General features: G+C 31.9%; 2 protein-coding genes across 2 annotated transcripts; one reads left to right on the forward strand and one right to left on the reverse strand.

The window, feature by feature from the left end:
• The first annotated feature begins 1636 nt into the window (after positions 1–1636).
• Positions 1637–7499, forward strand: LOC100782595 (putative hydroxymethylglutaryl-CoA synthase). Its single transcript, NM_001360247.1, has 12 exons — positions 1637–1770; positions 2256–2362; positions 3015–3147; positions 3561–3704; positions 3882–4040; positions 4293–4366; positions 5052–5127; positions 5313–5368; positions 5454–5541; positions 5643–5783; positions 5873–6022; positions 6926–7499. The coding sequence occupies exons 1-12, from the start codon at positions 1708–1710 to the stop codon at positions 7160–7162; spliced, it is 1428 nt and encodes a 475-aa protein (NP_001347176.1). The 5' UTR covers positions 1637–1707; the 3' UTR covers positions 7163–7499.
• Positions 7500–12861: 5362 nt separating this feature from the next.
• Positions 12862–19068, reverse strand: LOC100787023 (homeobox protein HD1). Its single transcript, XM_003538396.3, has 5 exons — positions 18023–19068; positions 17782–17902; positions 13887–14071; positions 13662–13793; positions 12862–13312 (listed from the first exon to the last, which is right to left on the reverse strand). The coding sequence occupies exons 1-5, from the start codon at positions 18281–18283 to the stop codon at positions 13172–13174; spliced, it is 840 nt and encodes a 279-aa protein (XP_003538444.1). The 5' UTR covers positions 18284–19068; the 3' UTR covers positions 12862–13171.
• Between the last annotated feature and the right edge of the window lie 1718 nt (positions 19069–20786).

A 20786-nucleotide genomic window follows, 5' to 3' on the forward strand; every position in this document is an offset into this window, starting at 1 on the left:
GGTAGTAGGCTAAGGAAAGCAATCGTTAGACGTGTAACGAACGAACTACATCTCCTAACATATATATACATACTCAAAATTAAAATCTAAAGTGGAATAAGTTGAAATAGACGGCACGGGTAGAATTAATCCTCCGTTACTTACGCTTAAGATCAAGTGCATCACCCTAATTAAGCTAGCTCATCCCACGTCAAATTGTAGCTTGTAGTTTGCAACTCGGCCAAACAAATAGCAATGTAATTGAAAAATGATGAATTAGCTACTAGCTACTAGCTACCCTCGGTGTCATGCCAAGTGCATTTTGCTTAATTTTGTGCCCATCAAATTGATTTAAAGACAAGAAGCCTCGAATCTTCATTCCGCTCCCTTGCGTTGCGTAATCACTCATCCACGACTTTGGAGTGCCAACACATAGTTATACCAATATGAAATACAAAATGCACTTTTTTTGCGTTTTACCAACTATTTCTTAATCCATCTTTTTCTTCTGTTTGGAAAACAAAAAAGAGTTTGGCAAGTGATTAATGCTTCTACAGTTCACATTAAGAACCTAATACCAATAAAGTATAGAACACAAAATAGATTAAAACATAGATACAATTTTTTTAACATGCAAAATCCCTCAATGCAAGAGCAACTGATACAATAGAGACAAAAAGATAAAACTTCAAACTATAGAACAGACAATGTGAAATATTTATCTATCTCTACAGATATCTTTTTTCTGATCCAATCAGACAATTTGAAATATCATATGTGTAGAACCTGCTGTCCAAAAATCAACTTAATCTAATGATGAATGAATCCGTAGTTGTAATATGAAAAACACTCTTAAGTGAGCATGCGAAAATCACAAATAAGTGATTTCTCCTCTCCTTCTTTCTCTTTCTTTCTTAATGATTACTGTTTTTTTCTCTCCCCTTGGAATGAGTGTGTTTCGAATGTATCTCACCCTCTAATCTAATCTCTCACCACTTAAACAAGTGAGACATACAAATCTTCTCATTTGAACCTTTATTTCCCATAGCCAGGAAAAAACCCAACACAACAGTCATCAATAATTATATATTGGGAAGCTGGAAGCATATGGACCATGAGAGCCACAGCCCGCATTGCAACGGCACTTGTTTTAAACTTTAAAAGTTGTCTATGGAGCCCTTCAACAGTTCAAATAGTAGGAGATTCTTTGATATTCATTCTTTTATACCAACGTGTGAAAAAATTATTAGGTAATTTTAACATAATAACAATATTTATTGGCATAGATGTGTTTCCACATGTATAATAAGTATAATAATAATTTTTTTCGATAAAATGATTTTTAACTGTGACTATAATATTTAAAAACCATAAAAATACAAAAACCTTTTTCGTGAAGAACTACTATATTTTTGTGTTTGATTTCTCTGATTTTGTTTTCAGAAAGGAAGAGAAAGTGAGTATATTCAGTGTAATTTTTAAGAATATTGATGGTAAAAAAAGTGAAGGAGGGAAATAAAGGGGAAAGGAAGGGGTTAAAAAGAGAAAGAGAGAAGCAGTTGGGTTGGGTCCTGCTTGTACTCGTACACCACTACACCTTTGGGGTTGGTGGCTGTTTCCTTTATATATATATATATATATCTGCTAAGTTCCCAACACTTGCCATGTGAGTGACCCTCTTTCTCTTTCTCTGCCAACCTGCACACTCTTCACTCGATCAAACAGAAAATGGCAAAGAATGTGGGGATCCTTGCCATTGACATCTACTTCCCTCCCGCTTGCGTTCAGCAGGTCATCCCCATCAACTTTCATTTTCTATCTTTTCTTCTTTCTTTTTATGTTTTCAAAAAACAACCGCGGAAGCTGTGTTCGTTTACTGTTACTCACCTCCTTCAAGATGTTTAAGCTAATCATGACCTGGAACCGAATCAAATCAATAACGGTTTTCTTAGGTGCATCATATCGATTTTCCCATCATTTTTTGTTGGAAACTGATGCTGTGACTGTGAGGTCTCCGATTTGTTTTTTCTTTTTTCACTTTTTGTTAGATAAGTTGTCATGTGAAATCAAAAGCTCTACCAAATTATTGATTTCTTCTGGATTTTCCCATGCTTCTTTTCTTTTAGGCTATACAATACTCTCGATGCTTCCGAAGCGATGTGCTCGGACCTTTTTTTTTTATTGTTTTTATTATCTCACTGATATAATATTGAAGTTGCTTCAACCTTTTTGACTTTTAATTACGGTTTTCATTTTCTTCACATAACCACGTGCAGGAAGCATTGGAGACTCATGATGGTGCCAGTAAAGGGAAGTATACCATTGGTCTTGGACAAGATTGCATGTCATTCTGTACCGAAGTAGAAGATGTCATCTCAATGAGGTTTCTACTCTGATTTTGATCGTCTCTGTTTTTGGGTCCATAAGTCTTATGATTTGCCACTGGGTTTGGACTTGTCATGTTGTTGCTTGTAGTTAGTATCCCTGCTTCCGAGTTATCCTTGTCCTTTATTGACTAGGATATCATAATACATCATATTTTGTAAATGCTAAAGTAAGTTTTACAACTTACAAGCTTTATCTAATGGTTTGGTGGTCCCTCATTGGGGGACATGTAAATTGGTGATCTGGTTAATGCCACCCATGATGAAGATTTAGCTCTGTCAGTTTTTTCCAGGATACGTGGAATAATTTGACCTATTTTGTGTTGTCGTGAACCATTTAAAACCACAAGGTCATTAGATTTTTGCATTATGTACAACTAGTATTGTCTCTCTTTTAGATTAAAATGAATCTTTTAACCTTCTATGATCTTTTAGTCTTAATGTAGTTTTATTGTTTTATCTGTCTTGTGTGACAGTCCTAGACATGTTGAACTTTGACGCCATTTTAATATATTTTACACTCATTGGCTGGTTTTGGCATGTTTAATGTTGAATAGGTGTATAGGACTCCAGTGCTGAAGATTTATCTTCAACCCTATAATTAATACTATTTCTAAACTCATTTCTTGAAGACTAATATTGCATCTTCAGTTTGACAGTGGTTACTTCTCTTCTTGAGAAATATGAGATTGATCCTAAGCTAGTTGGTCGTCTGGAAGTTGGAAGCGAGACTGTGATAGACAAAAGCAAATCCATCAAGACATTCCTGATGCAGATCTTCGAGGTATACTTTCAGTGTCTAACCACGTGGATTTTGGATATATGATTCTCCTTGTCAAAGTAGACTGACTTCTTCATCTCCTGATTGTAGTTTAAATGCCTATTTACTTAGTGATTCAACCTTAGTTCCACGTATTTTATCTTGGACTGAAACTTCTTGAGTAATTTGGGTGTGTCAAACAGAGCACACAGCTAAAGTGGCTTATCCCTAGCTCTGACAGCTGTGCTCTTTTCATCCTAATACTAACCAGTGACCATCTTCATATAAAGTTATCAAGTAATGTTTTACTGTCTTATAGGATATTTATAATGTTAATAATTGGATTGGGTTGGCTTTATCATATAATTTTCTCAATCACATCATTTATTTCCTTTGCTTTCTAATACAAGATTTATTTATTTGTTTGAAACAAACAGAAATATGGAAATACTGACATTGAGGGTGTTGATTCAACTAATGCATGCTATGGAGGAACTGCTGCTCTGTTTAATTGTGTCAATTGGGTGGAGAGCAATTCATGGGATGGACGCTATGGACTTGTTGTCTGCACTGACAGTGCAGTAAGATAATTTCCTAAACATTCACATTGCATTTGGACTATATTCAGCAATACTAAACATGCTTTGCACTCTCTTATATGTAATAAGGACAGTGCAACTTCCTAATTCAAAGTCCTAGATTATGTCTTAATGATGGTGGATTAATTTCAAGCTTGTGTAAAATGTTTCCTTTCTCAGGTTTATGCTGAAGGGCCTGCTCGACCTACTGGAGGAGCTGCTGCTATTGCCATGCTAATTGGTCCTGATGCTCCCATTTCTTTTGAAAGCAAATTGAGAGGAAGTCATATGTCTCATGTTTATGATTTTTACAAGCCTAATCTTGCCAGTGAATATCCAGTAAGCTTTTGAATCCCTTTTCATTTTCTGTTATAACATTTGACTTTTGGGATCATAAACATTGAAAAACTACTAGCAATTATTTTCCTCGTCATGATCAAAATTATCCTTGCAAGTTGCACTTTATTTTTGTCTTGATATGCCATGAAGGATAGCATTTGATCGTTCATGTCCATTTACTTTTACCCATAACCTGCTGATAGTGTTTCAGGATGCCAACTGTAATAATTCCACATATTTTTTGTGCTGTAGGTTGTTGATGGAAAGCTTTCACAAACTTGTTACCTCATGGCTGTTGATTCTTGCTATAAGAATTTCTGTCACAAGTAAGTCTCTAATGTTAAATTTAGTTCTAATGAACATATGTTTTATAAATATAAAATGTGAATATAAAATCAGACCCATTCAAATTGATTGATAATCAACTGATTGAAAGAGTCAGCCCAAATAACCCAATTTAAATATAGGTTTACTCCACATTTTACTGACTTGATGCTGAGTCCGACCTGTCTTGGTCCCTATTGACATTTTTTTTGTTACACTAAATCACATTTTCAAAATCTTAAATGGTGTAATAATGCGACTTGTGCATATTGAAATTTAATTGAACTCACCAAATCACGAGTGAGACTCATGAAATAGGAAATGTGAGTTCCAATAAATTTTATCTTGCAATAGTGTGTTAGAGTGTGTTATTAGCATTTCTTATATTCTAAATGGGACCCATCAAGGTTTAAAATTGAAAAGAACTGACTGTATGAATGAAGGAATTCGAGCTAGACAGGATACTGAGCTTGTCCTGCTGATAAGCATTCCACTTACTAGTCAAAAATAAGTAAATCTGATCATATTTGTATTAAGACTTGCAGTGCCCTGCTGATAAGCATTCTTCTTATTAGTTGAAAATAAATAAATCTAATAATATTTGTAATTTGAATTAACACTTGTATTGTGTTCAAAACATCAATAATAACTAACCGATGAATTAACTAACCATATTTACTTTTGCAGGTATGAGAAATTCGAGGGAAAACAATTTTCTCTTTCTGATGCTGAATACTTTGTATTTCACTCTCCTTATAACAAGGTAGTTTAGATTTCTTAAGGATCTAGTATTTAATCTCCCAACTCCATATGATGCATAATAATGCTTCCTGTAACATATTCTATATATTTCTGTATCTCATTGATGTATCTTCTTAATATGTACATATTTGTTTTTCTTCAGTGTGTCTAATTGTATATTTCTTCTAATTCTATTTGCTTCTGCAGCTTGTACAGAAGAGTTTTGCTCGGTTGGTTTTCAATGACTTCTTAATGAATTCCAGGTCCTCTTCATTTCTCCATCCTCTGGAAAAGTTTCGTTTTTAATCAGTTAATGTGAGAGTGTCTTAGAATTGATTATGATTGCAGCTCTGTAGATGAGGTTGCCAAAGAAAAACTGGGACCTTTTGCAACTTTATCTGGTGATGAGAGCTACCAAAGTCGGGATCTTGAAAAGGTCTGAGACCCTATCCCCAAAAGTCAATAATCTCCTGTTTCTATTGCAAATGAACAGAAATGAAACTTTTTGCTGATGGGTGCTATATTATTAATTTGTAGGCATCCCAGCAAGTAGCAAAGCCTCTATATGATCAGAAGGTACAACCAACTACTCTGATTCCAAAGCAAGTTGGAAACATGTACACGGCGTCTCTTTATGCAGCATTTGCCTCCCTTATTCACAACAAAAATAGCACATTGGTGAATGTTCTGACCACTATCTATGGCTAAACTTCATCACAACAATGTTTTGTGCTTTCTAATGAATATTTACATTTTTCAATTTTCAGGCAGGTAAGAGGGTGATATTATTCTCATACGGTAGTGGCTTAACTGCCACCATGTTTTCGTTGCAATTACGAGACAGTCAACATCCGTTTAGCTTGTCAAACATTGCTAGAGTGATGGATGTCGATGGAAAATTGAAGTCAAGACATGAGGTAATGATCTATAAAAATCTAATCAAATATGGAAATGTTCCACATGTGCTATTCTGGTTTAATATTAAATTAAACGTAGCCATGCCAAAAACATAAGAATGCATTTGTTTTAACAAATATTTGACTCAACTGACAAATTTCTTAGCGGACAGAGATATTGTTTGGCCTCCTATCAAGAAGGTCTATGTTAGAATGAGTGGGAAGGGATGCAACAGATTAGACCAAGGAACAGCTGTTACTTTTGAAAGCTGTCCTAATAGAAATGACGGTTAGACAGTTGAGAGAATAATTAGTAAATAGGAGGGGAACAAATAACAGAGAAGAGGGGAGTAGTATCAGTTTTGGAATTGTGCAAAGATTGGGCAGGAGGGCAAGGACTCTCGAATTTCCTGGGTTTTATTGCAAACACTCTGTATATTCTAGTACTTACTTCTTGTACTCGAATCTGAATCACCTTGATAGAGGCCAGGTTGAGAGACAGATTAAATAAAAGAATTCCTGATTTCTACTTCTGGTGTATGGTTGATATAGTTAGTGTCAGGTACTATTGCATGTTTGGGGGATTTTTTTTAAAGCTTTAGGGGGGGGGGGGGGGGATTATTTACTTAAATTTAGTTGAATCAACCATGCGTATATAGGTGCTAAAGAAGTTTCCTTTTTCTATTTCCTTTTAGTTGTGTCCTTCCTGAAATTTTAGAAACTTCGAAGATAGATGTATTATTCTAGGAAGTATCTCAGAACTTGAAGATCAATACTACCTTGAAAGTCAACGTGACTACGGGAGAATAAATAGTTTAAGTCGATCAGTCCTTTGTTTTGATTATTGTTGCAATGTTTGTTAAGATGATTGAAACAGAATCCTGTTTTGAATAGTTTTTTGATGAGTTTGTTTTTTTAATGCAGTTTCCCCCAGAGGAGTTTGTTGAAAACCTGAAGCTAATGGAGCATAGGTATGGTGGAAAGGAATTTGTGACAAGCAAGGACACTAGCCTTTTATCTCCAGGCACATTCTACCTCACTGAAGTTGACTCCATGTATCGGAGATTCTATTCAAAGAAAACTAAAGAGAGCAGTTTGACTCCCGCTGAGAACGGTGTGATTGCTAATGGCGTTGCTAATGGCATTGCTAATGGCCACTGATGTTGAGCATGTACAATCAGCTGTCAACTTCGCCTAGAATGAAGGGTATTGTTATTTGTGATAGTTCTGTAGGTAAATTGTTTCTGGGTGATAAGTATTCTCGGTTCAAATATTTTATTGTACTCTTTTAAGATGTAGCTAGTTACTCGAGTCCAAAATTTATCTTTTTCTGTTTTTTTTTTTTTTTTTTTTTTGCATTTTAGTGAATGGAAATTAGTCTTTGAATAAAAAAAGAAGTTGCAATAGCTTTTATTCAGGCCGGTTATTATATGTATGAATCACATGATGTGGTTGGACTCAATTAAAAATCAAATTTTTAGGATTATTTATCATAAAATCTCTTTTAATAGTTTTCTTTAGGGTGATTCTTGGACTTTATTTTATCTTTTTTTACAGGTACAAGACTTAAAACCATGTGAACTCTTTGTCAGTTGAATCGATTTTTTTTTTAATATAAATTTACTCTTATATCTAAAGTTCCAAGTATATAGTTAATTTTTTTATTTCTCAATTAAAATTATATTATATTTAAAAGTATGTATTTAGAAATAATATTTTATATATTCCTAATAAACACATGAAGATTGCAGTAAAAAAAATTAAACACATGAAAATTCTTAGCAAAAAAATCCTTATTCTTACACTGGTAGTTACCCTAACATGCATGTTTAATATAGTTAAGTTACACAAACATCTATGTTTTCCAGAACCTTTTATTTATAACATTTATTTTTGCACATCACCATATATTTTTCTTAAGTCAATAAAAGTCATATGTATAGGTGAATACAAATAAATTATAAAAGTAATTACAAATTTTATAACACTTCATTTTTCTTATTCAAATAATTATAAAAGTAAATACAAATAATGACTATGAAACTATAAGTGGAGTTTTTTTTAGAATAAACTATAAGGGAAGTTAGTCTTTAAAGAAAAAGGATTAAAAATATATGGCATTATTATTCTTCTATTTGAAATTTCACACCTCTTAAACATTGGTTGATAATTTTTTTTTGAAAGAAAACACAAGTTATTTACTAAAAAATAATTATTTCTTGTTAATTAATCATTTACTCATCTGTCGGTTTTCAAGAGTTCCGAAGCATGGAAGAATTATATCTTTCCAATTCCATGTGGTATTGTTTTTTGGTGGGCCAGCGTAATGTGGGGATATTTTGAGATCATAAATTAAATGTCATAGGCTGAAGCGTTCTTTCATTAAAAGGATGCATCTTTACTTGTCCAAACATTTATAACCGAGTACATAACGAAAACAGCATGGCTATCTCTTACTCCCGTTGATTATCATAACAAGATCCTAGTGACTACACGTAAGACTTCGTTTTCACTTTTCAATCATTGGTAGTTTGAAGAAACCAAGAATCATTCTTGATAGCAAAAATGAGTTCATGGCTGGCTCTCACTCAAAACTGGAGCAAGAGAAAAAGATGATGCAAGAATTGATTTCTTATAATTAAGTAGCTAGATAATGTCATCATGTAGTCAATAATAAAAATTAAAATTAAATGCAGCAATACACACGAAAGAAGCAAAAGCACAGCATCTGAATTCAGATCAATTCAAGTTATGTTATGCCTTAACGAGGGAGTCCTTGATGGACAAAATTAAAGTTGAGGAAACTCCTTCTTCAACTTAGAGTGAAGTTCCTCCATCTAAAGTTTACCCAATAGACCACCAATCCAACCATCAGCAATTTCAATTGCTCCTCGCCGCTCCCATCCTCTCTCTCTCTTTCTAATACAATACAATCTCGGCATGAGGGAGTGGACAATTTTCCTTTTTTCTTCTTCTGTCTTTTTCGGACCAGTGAGCACGACGGTGATTAAAAAGTGATAGATTAAGCAAAATTGAAATATTAATTAATTGTGGTGAGAATTCAATATAAATTAGACTTTTTGTACAGAAATATAATTATCTCATAGTATTATATTAACCATCTTTTAGTTCTATTGAGATTAGAATAAATGATCAATACTAAGTGTATCTTTACAATGTTGATAGAATGGATTTTCCTCTGTCCAATGCATTATACACATACATAAACACATATGTCACGTTTGATAAGAGAAAATAAATGAAAGAGAAAAAAAATAGTTAATAAAATAGTACACATCTCATGAATTTCACGTCTCTTATATTATATTTTAATTTAAATATTTTTATTTTTATCCTCTTCATTTTAATTTTTTTTCTATCAAACAGAGCCATAAGTACTTAGGCTATACTTGGACTAAAGTTATATATATATATAACTGCAAATTCCGATATGCAAAATGAAGAAAAAAAATCATTATTTACCCGTAAAAATATTTTTGAATTCTCCCAGCTAAAATCAAAACATGAAATCACATATTTAATGCATTGGAAAGATTAAATTTCCAACTTCTTTCCAAACTTACACGTCATATATCGGCACTTTAATGAGGTTGAAATGTTAGCAACAAATGAATTGCTTTGAAATTCTTTTTCAAATATTTCCTCAGTCTCAAAACTATAATTATGTTATGTTATTTTATACGGATCAAGAAAAATAATAAATAAATAAATAAGAATATTAATTTTGTAAAATTAACCTTACATCTTCATTAACTAATTTATTTTTAAATTTTATAGTTAATCATTAATATATAAGAGATATAAATAAAAAAATAATTAATGTTATATTAAAAAAATAAAATAAAAATTATATTGGGATAAAAAAAATTCTTACACTATAATTATAATGGAAATCACGAAGTATCAAATAATTATTCATGCTACCACAAACGTGAAGATTGCTTGTGTTGGCTAAAAATTGGGAAGCAGATCGATCCATGTGCTAATATAGCACACATGTGGGAACGTTTCAGAATTTAGCAAAATTTGGCAGCGACAGCAACTGAATGTAAAACGGTTCTCAGAATTGTTCTCAGAACGAAGCAAGCTTTTGAAGGAACTAGTACTTCAAAGCAGGTAAACTGAATGTAAAACGGTTCTCAGAATTAAATCCTAAATAAGTCATTGAGTGTAAACTAGTACTTCAAAGCAGGTGATAAGTCCAAACCTTTATACTCCTTTTTTTTTCTTCCCAGAAGAATCTAAATATTGTAAATAAGCTACTAAAGTCTACTGTACTATTCACTGAGTTTGAGAACTCGATCACATAAATGATCAGATGCTAAAATATCCTTTGGATCCTGTGAAGCTGCCACTTATGTTCCCACCAACGTCTGGGAATGTCTCACAGCCAAAAAGAGGCTTCACATTACCCTTTGAATCAACTTCAAGCGGATATTTTATAGTGAGCCGCCATGTAATGTAATGTAGTAACTAGCAAGTGTCTCCTTTTGGAATGTCAGAGAGTTTGTGAAAGAACTATTGGTTGGTGTTGGTGATGGATCTGACCAATGGAATGTGGGGGTGAGCAATGAGCATTTGAAGAAGTAGGTGTCATAGCTTGAGAGGGAGAAGACTGGAATTTGAAAATGGTGTTGACCCACTTGTGATACAATTGGATTGGAGTGTTTCAACTTTGACGGATAAAGTAATAGGAGAATGAGATCTAGAATAAGTCAGGATTCATGAATGGTGATCAAGAAAAGAAAAAAAAATGAATAAGTCATGACTGCACTGTTAATTAATGATAAAAAAATAAAAACAAAGATAAAACAAGTGGAAACAAAATACAATATTATATATAGCAAGTGGAAACAGAATACAAAAACTTGGGTGAAAATCAAGTATCTTATATGAATTGTGCGGAATCTAGAATTGAGAATGGAGAACACACGAGCTTTCCATGCGTGCCCAATTTTATTTGTTTTGTCGATAAATCAATAAATAGATCGTTCATTGAAAATGCTGAAACATACAGGAAGCAAAACAGAACGTTGCAACAATGCACAATATATCAACATTTAACAATAACAGATCAGACACGCATGCTCAGAACTAACAAGCTAGATAGCAAATCTTGAACTTACAAACATAAAAAAAAAAACACAGAAAATACATACATAGAAATCGCATTTTCCTATTATAATTAAACCTAGATATATCCATCGGTGCCCAAGTTTAAAACATCAAACAAAACTTGGAGGTACTATTCTCACTGCCAAATTTGTTTTTTAAATTACCTAGGTATGTTTTAATTTTTTTCTTTCAAAAATATCATTTTCACCGAAACATAACTCTATTGTCAAAATATATAACCGAATCATTATGTTGTGTAAGAGGGAGTAAAACAAATAGATAGCAAAAACAAGATTTTGTTGGGTATTTTGTTAATAAAATTTTATTTTTGTTGTGTAATTTTTTTCATCTCTTTTATATAACAAAAACATGTTTCCATTGTATAAAAGAGTTGGAAAAAAATTATACCATGAAAATATGATTTTTTTATAAAATATACAACAAAATCATGATTTCCTTGTTTATTATTATTATTATTTTTTTTTTTTTTGCACTCTCTCTTACACAATAGAAACATAATTATATTGTGTATTTTGCCAATAGAATCATGATTCCATGCAAAGGATATCTTTGAAAGAAAATAAATTAAAGCACACATGCATTTCGTTGCATAGTGTAAAACACAAATCTGGTAGTGAGAATATTACCTCCCAACAAAACTAGACCTTGGTTAGGCATCATAGAACGGCAAGAATTTTCACTAAGGCCCAACAGGCCGAAAAAAGCTGTAGATGTTAACTGAACAATAATATGCGAGAAAAAAAAATTATGTCAAGAAACAAAAGAAAAAGTACATCTACCATTATATGATATATACTCACTGTAGTAAATAAAATTGAGTAATGTTCTGTGGACATTTATATGTTCGTCAATATTTAGAAAAGGATAAATAAAAGAGAGAAATAATAAATATAAGATAAAATATAACATGACAAAAATAGAGATATAGATAAATAAAAGATGTTTAATGAGTATTTGTAATAATGAAATGTCTATTTATCATTACCCAATAAAATTTATGTAAATAGCATTTGATGATACGTATTAAAAGCCTGAAATCCTCCTACATTAATTTAATCTTATACTTGTTTTTTGAAATCATCTCATACTTAATTTTTAATAAAATACTAACAATTAACATTTATAGATAAAAAAAAAATTAATCTCATACTTGATTTTTTAAATCATCTCACACCTGATGGATCTTGTGGTAAAGATAAATCAAGCATTGGGTTTAGTTGCCTTGCGGGCCTCCAAAAACAATTTTCAAAGAGAATGATCTCAATTCTCATCCTTAATGGCCAATGAAGGTTCGTTAATGTGACACTTAATTTTCATTTAATGAGTATTAGATTCGACTTAAAAAAATCTTATGAAAAAATCTAAACCAAACATAATTTAAAGAAATATTTTTATAGAAGAAAAGTTTTAAAAGAGTATTATTTTAATCCAAAAAAAGCACATCATATTACTAATAAATTTAAACAGTAATTTTAATTAGCTCAAAAGATTGACAGACTGTGTGTAAGGCTATGCTAGGTTAACATGAGGAAAAACGATCTATTTTAATTCTTAGTGTGTGTAAAATTCTTTTATATCATCAAAAGTCAAACACAATTCTCTCATCCATGAAAGCAATCTTATTTCTCTATTGCATAAAAAAATAATTTGTGTGATATAAAAGTTCAAATATTGGACCAAAGAGAATAATAGAACAGCGAATATTTCAATCATCTGTGTAGTAGTAATAATAATTCTTCCGCCGGTCAGAAAAGTAGCAAAACAATTTACAAAGACAGTTAAAAAGAGAGGCAACTTAACCACACCTAAAAGAAAAGTTTGCATACGTTAAGTTCCACAAATTTACAGCCAGCCTCGAATTTGTTTCAGCTATCTTACAATATTACAGTAACCCATCTACTATCTTCTGAATCCTTAGTGGGACTACACTTTATCAGCAATAAGCATGTCCTTATATATAGTTGTGTTGCTTGCTAGCTGTTCCACATAGTTAGGGACAAAATAATATAATGTCTACCTCTTGCGTTTGGACTTTAAAGAAGTAACCGATTGAGAGTTGCTGTGCCAGTTACGTTTCCTTTGGTTGATGAACCAATTATTAATTTGCTTCAGCTGCAACCCTGTCTCCTCCACAAGTTTTGCCTTGTCATCTTCCTGAAACAAACCATATAACAAAGGTACAATGCAAACTCAATCAGTCAGAGCCTCAGAGGTTATATAACTTGCTATATCATCATATATATCATCAAAACTTCACGTGCTAAACTCTAAAACTCTTTCATTGGGTAGAAATATGCCAATTGCCAATAATACATTATATGTATATATGTCACAATTTGTTGAATCTTAGTAGCAATATTGGGGCATGACCGATTAATTAGCAAAGAAACGTCGTTGTGTAAACGTGCATTGCAGCAATTAGAATTGGTTTCAAAGAAACATAAAATAAATTATGAAAATATTGAAAAAGAGTAAGATGCAAGAATATAAGGTGGTCACTCACAGTTGGGTAAGGCCACTTTGCATGTTGCTGCCACCAGTTCTTCAACACAGAAGTTGTGTCACCTGGCAATTTCCCAGCTCTACGTTTCCTTAATATTTCTTCCCTGACATCTTCAATTCTTGACTTGAAACCCTGCAGAGATTATTAAAACTGGTTGGTGATTCAAACTTAAGGAATATAGTAAACAACATGTCACATCAATATATTATTAACTATAAGAATGACCTGTTTCAGCTCAATCTTTAGTTCCTGGCGAACTCTTTCCATCAATGACCTTTCAGATTCTGTAGGAAGACCAAATCCCATCATGTCATGCCCTTCAGCGCTAGATTGATCTAAAGAAAAATCCATCTGTAAATCATCTTCGTCATCTGACATTGTTGCACCAGTTCCTTCTCCCAAACTCACTCCTGAAATATAATTAAATTGCAAAGCTTAAATTTGGGAACATTTAAAAGGGTAAAAACAAAAAAATGTGATTTGATGCCAAAGTTCCCATGTACTAGGCTGTAGATAATAAATTGTATACTACAGAAATTTAAGTTTGTCACTGAAGATATACTTCACACATCACACATGTAATGGTAACTGGTAGATACATGGGAATTGCAATCAAATTATTGGAATTGGCGCATAACTAAGGGAAGGGGGCTTGGTTATGTCTAGCATCTTAGCCTCATCTTATTTTACTATGCAATTACTCTTTAGAACGAAATTAGGAGAGAATTTTATCTTTCATCAGCTCCAACTAATGTATTAAACCAGAAAATACCATAAATTTTGGCCTGATCACTTTGTCATTTGAAAGTGCAAGTCACGGGGAGCAGTCTAAATTGAAGGGTCCCTCTTTTGTTAGTGGAACCGTGACGGGGTCTCAAAACAATGCCAAAATGTTTGACACATCTTAATCATACATAAAATCAGGCAAAAAAGTTAGTCGCCGATAACATCAATAATAGATTAGTAATCTATTTTCAATCATAATTCACCAAAGTCATTGACCAGGCCAACTGAAATACTAATACTATTAATGTTCTCGTAAAGTGAGTTTTATGCTTTGAAGAGGTCCAAAAGGGATAGTTGAATATCCTCTTCGTTATCCCACTTAAATAGGCCATATGTGCGGTCATATTATCAATAATTATGAGGTGCACATATAGTTGGATACCGAAATAACCATAAGTGTTTCACGATATCTAGCATGGACATGAAGCATCTCAAGTTAAACTAGAAAATAGAAATTTTACGACTGAAATTGGATTATTTAGAAGAAAAATTAACATGGAAAGAAATTCGTCATACGGCTGCCCATGCATATACTAATTTCATAAAAGACGAACATGAGTATTTAATCCAGCTTTTTATAGGTGAAGGAAATTCATCATTGATCAATTTATATCTTGCATCGACATAAGATTTTACGTAGATCAATCAAGCTTTAAATACATGTCAAAAATTATATAAGATAAATAACTAGATACTCGCTTGAAAGTTGAAAGCTAACAGTAGTAATGTGTTCCAATTCTGGATCGTTGTAATTAAGTGAATGTTGTCACATATAACTTACATTTTGCATCTCATATATCCTATTTTGACATACATAAGTCAATTTTCCTTAACAGATACATCCAAAACTACAGGATAAATAAGAAGAATTCTAAATCATCTTATAATATGTTCATACATAAGTCAATCTGCCTGCTTACTAAAAGAAGAAACAATATTAGTTGAATATTTTGTATATTTTTAAGACATTAAATCTATTTTTTTTTATTTTGCTTATCATTGTTATGAGAACAATTAATAATTAATAAATCAACAAAAGAAGTTATTTAAAATCATGATATTTAATGAATTAGTAACAATAAATGTTACAATTAAAAAAAATCATTTTCTTAAGGATAATGATCAACAAAAGAGTCCTGTAATTGGGTGTTCTAACAACACTAGTTAAAAAATTAATTAAAAAATCATGAAAAACTATGGTGAGATATGTTGGGAATATTTTTCTAGAAAAAAATATTTTAAAATCTTTAATTGGTACCCTAAAGACAGTTGATTTGTTAGCACGTTCACTAATTAAAAACTTTTTACAATATTACTTAATTAAAAATTATCATGCATAATAAATTTGTTTAATTAACAACTAAAAATATATATCTATTAAACTCATTAAATTGTTTATAACAGCTAATATTATCCATTGAGATGAAACATATAAAGCCTATTATGTAGTTTCACTTTTGGTGGGTTACAACTTCTAAATGTTTCTTATGGAGTACTATTATGTATGATGCATTAAATATACCGGTCAGCCGGGTTAGAGCACAGCATGCACCAACTAGTCAGCCTCAAGCAATCATCACACAACACCCTCGTCCATGGAAGCATGTCCAATAATAGGATTACCATTTACCAACAAGTTCTAAATAATTCTGAATGCCTTATGCCTCTTAAAAAAGGTTTTTGATTTTTTAACACCCATTTCTTTAACATCTTTTTTTAAATGTCTTCCTTCCTTTTATCTTATTTTCTTTTTTAATCACATCATTTAACACACCTCTCATTTTCTCCTTGGTCTTTTTTTAATTATTCTCCCTCTTTCTCCTTTTCTCACCTATCGCATGCACACATGCACCCTTTTTATAAACATTAATGATAAAAAAAATCTTGTGTATAAGGAAAGGAATTAAAGGAAAGCAATATAATCAATTTTAATCTTTAAAAAAAACTTTAATCTTTTCAGACCTATATTTTTACATTTCCAACAGCTTACTGGCAATGAGACATTTTTTCTTTAAGAATAGTGCATTACGCTTCAATTCATACTACTCTAAACTCATCTTTTGAATTTTATTTTACTTTTTATTTGCTTTATTGTTTGTTATTCATTCCTTATTTTCATTTTTGAAAATTAAGTTGTCTGTTGCTGTGTTCTCACTGTCAAGTTTCTACATTCCTTTGCTAATATTTTTTTTCCTAACATGCCTTTTAATTTTTACCTATATTTTTCTTTAGTATTATATATTTGTGTGTGAACTGTTTTCCCTTTCCCCCTCCTCTATCTCTTCTAATTTCTTTCTTGCCAGCAATTCACCTCCAGTATGTGTGAAATGGTCGTTTTTGTATTAGAAAAAATAGAAATCCCTAGTAGTAAAATCGTACCTGTCCACAAATCAAATCAGAACTGAATGCTGATGCGGATTGACAAGAAGCCTAAGTGCCAAGCATTTTGGGATTTTTTTTCATGCAGTACATCCATTGCAGGGAACACAAACGAGGAACGGTCAATTAACTGTTCCAAGCGTCTCTCCCAAAATAAAAACTGTTCCAAGTGTCTCATATTACTGTGTGTGTATATATATATATATATATATAATCATTGTCATCTCGTAATTTGTCTGATTTCCCCGTGTCCCACTTCCATTTGATTTAACTAAATACAAATAAAATAATAAAAGTAGCTAATAGTAGTATCATGTAGTAAGAAATTTTTTTCTTCTGAAAACTGTATTATAGAGATAAATATATGGCAGATCCTTTCTGGAACAAAATAATTCAGTTACGGCATTATAAGTCGTTGGCAGTGGGACGAGAGGGTCTACCATTCCTCACCAAACTAACTAACTCTTCTCATTGCCATTTGTATACACTCCACCAGATAACATTAATAGACCCTACCACTCCATTCCTTAGTCTAATTTAATCGATAAGAAAAAGTTTTAGAAAAGAAATTATGTATACCATTATGTAGCTTCTCTCCTTTCTGCTAAATCCCGTCAAACACAAGAAACAAAACAATACTTATAAGTTATATGCATAAGCCTATAAGGGACATGATTATTATAGTGAGAAAATTAATTTTACACGCCCACAAAAAATATCATCACATTACATATGCCTGCCTAAAATAACTTGTTCATTTTATTATTAATATAAATGATATTTATATTAGTAGTCAAGTAGCAAATGAACCATTTATATTAAGTAATCAAGTAGCAGTTGTTCATCTAAACAAATGAAAAAAAGAAAAGATAGAATAAATTAAAAATAAACCAGCTAGGGAGTAAATTAAAGTAAAAAAAAAGGTAGAATATAAGATAGATAGCATAATAAATACCAGTGAGAGCTTGTAAGGTATTTTCGATATCACGGCAGGCCATGACAGCCTCGACGGCGTGGACTCTGACATGTTGCTGAAGCTGTTCTTTAAATGTACACAAAACTATCAAATATTGTGCCTGCAGTAGTAAGTAGTAACACCAACAACATCCATCCATGAAAATTGTCTTTGTTGGCACAAATATATATAATTAATCACTCTATGGCCTCAAACAAACAAAGAAAGACTACAAATTTACCAGGAAGTTGTCAAGTTCTTGGCGGTGATGAGGGGAGAGAGAAAGAGTGTTGTGTGAGACATAAGAGCGTAGAAGATGGTGAGACTGAGATAATTGAGCATCAATGAGTGGAAGCTGATCGATGGGAGTCGCCACACGGAGGCATGCCACGTGTGCTGCCAGAAGCTGCTCGTACAGCGGATGAGTCGCTATCTCCGCCTTCAGCTGACGGTGCTGATCGCCGGAGACCTCACCCATCATTCCCAAGCCTGCTTCTTGCATCTCTTCCTTTCTTTTCCTCAAAGGCAAAGGGAAAGGAGGATTGGGTTGAATAATATAGGGTAAAGAGGAAAGGAAAAGGCAAAAAAAAAGAGTGAGGCTTTAGGTTGAGGTTGAGGACCACTCTATTCGGTAATAGCTAGGTGTAGTAGTAATATGTAAAATGATGATATTGAGAGAGAGAGAGAGAGAGAGAAGCACGGTGCACACTGTACACAGCACACAGTTGTATCGTTTTCGGTGTATATAGGGATCTGAGACACAACTTTCTGCACCACCTCTGATAAAAACAAAGATTTTACATACACACAGAAAGAGGGAGAAGCAAAGGCATTAAACACGATTTCATTGATTGATTGATTTGTGTGCTGCGCTGTGCTGGTGAATATTGAGAAAGAGAGAGAGAGAGATGAAGAAGCAAAGTAAGGGGCATGTATGTATGTATGTATTCAAGTTTTGTTTTGTTTTGAGAGAGAAAAGAGAAAGAGAAAGAGAGACAGAGAAAAGAGTAAGCTGCGGAATCATTACTATGAAAGGGGATGGAAGCGAGGTCAGAAAAAGAAGATAAAGCTGCCTCTGTCACCTGACAACTTCATTTCTTTTCTCTTCTGTATTTATTTATTTATCTCGAACATTAAGGTACCTTGATTTGATTGGCGACGATGGTTTTGAGTTTATCACCTATCAGTACCAAAGAAAAAAATCTGTGCCTTTTGCGAGTAGAAAAGAGGGATAAGAAACAGACAAAATAATTAGGTGCCTCAAGGACTCTATTAAAAGTTTCTGATTTTTTTTATAATTCTTTTAACATTTTGTTTGTATGTTTTATGAATATATTTTTAATGTATTATTTAAATTGTATAGATCATAAGTATTTTTATTTTTATTTTTGCAAAATTCTCTTTTCAATATTTAACAAAAGAAACAAACTTATTCAAGTTGCTAGAACCATTTTGGACTGAGGAAAAAAATATTCTGATAATTTAACGCTACCGGACTTCAATTCAAAATAAAAAATTAGAACAATTTTATACAAGTTAGTTCATTCACTCGGTGATTTTAAAATGATACATTTTTTTTATTATAAAATTTCATGTAATCAAAATTTATTGAGTAAACACTTAATTAAATTGAATAAGCACTGCCAAATAATTCTAATAGGTTGCCATTAAGGTAGGTTAGGAGTGGTTGCAATTAAGATGAGTTTTCACCGATGCATAAAATACATAAAAAATGAGTTAATTAAGTTTTTAGTCCTTGAATTATAGAGTTTTAAATTTTTAGTCCCTAAACTATTTTTAAAAAAAATTGATTCTTAAAAGAATTTATCGTTATTAAAAATAGTCATTGTCGTTAATATCCTCTATTAAGTGATAAAGTATCATGAAACAAAACAGATTAAATGTTAGGTGTATGCTACATATATGCCACATAAATTTTATTATATTCAAGTAAATAATTAGAATATTATGTTATTAAAATGCAAGAATGAAAGAGAAGAATTATTATTGGACCATAGCGCTTCAAACACTTATGAATGTACAACAACCCAATCCATCCTTTTCATCTATAAATCTAGGGTGATATTCTTGGTCACTTAAGTAGATAGCTCAAAATTATTAACGGTAGAGACTATTTATAATGACGGAAAATTATTAAAGACCAAATATTTTAAAAAAAGTCTAGAGATAAAAAATTCAAAACCCTCATAAGTTCAATATTGAAAACTTAATTAACCCTAAAAAATTAATAATAAATTGCAACCAATAAACATGCGTCAAACACCAAGGCCTTTTTCCAAAAAAAAAAAAACAATATATATCAAGGCCTTGTTTGTTTAATTTTTTTATAACAGTTTTATATTTTCTAAAATTTGTTTGTCTTAGAGAACATTTTAAAGTTTGTATTCTAAGCTCTTGAACAGAACACTTGAAGAAAAGAAAAACAAAAACATCTCGTAATTGTTTCTATTTTTATTTTAAAAATTATTTTCAAAACATAATAAATTTTGGACAATAAATTGATAGTTGATATGTGTGGAATTTTTTTAAAAAAATGTGAGAACAAAATAAAGACTGCCCTTTTAACAAAGTTTCGCCTCTTACATATTCAAAACTTGCATAATACTTAACATAACATCTATGGCAAGGAGCGTTGCATCAAGCCTTGTAAAAATGTGCAACCCATACTGTCATCTAAGACTATGCTATTATGTCTTATATGGTTAAGATAGTTTGTAGAGAACATTAATGAAGGTTTATTTTTTCAGTTGTCTCTATTCATATAAATAAATCACTCATTTATATGAAGTAATTTTGCTCAACAATAAGCGGCACATGTTTCATCTAATGCAATAACAAAACTTGTTACGCTTTATCACAATGTAACTAGATTTTTTTTATTTTATTATTGGATTTGATAGAAGACAAAAATTTGACTACCCTTGCATTATGTCTCGTCTTTTACAAATTAATTTCTTAACGTGTTTTATGATAGTGTGACATTT

The sequence above is a fragment of the Glycine max genome, chromosome 11 (assembly GCF_000004515.6).
Source record: "Glycine max cultivar Williams 82 chromosome 11, Glycine_max_v4.0, whole genome shotgun sequence".
NCBI classification, from domain to species: domain Eukaryota; kingdom Viridiplantae; phylum Streptophyta; class Magnoliopsida; order Fabales; family Fabaceae; genus Glycine; species Glycine max.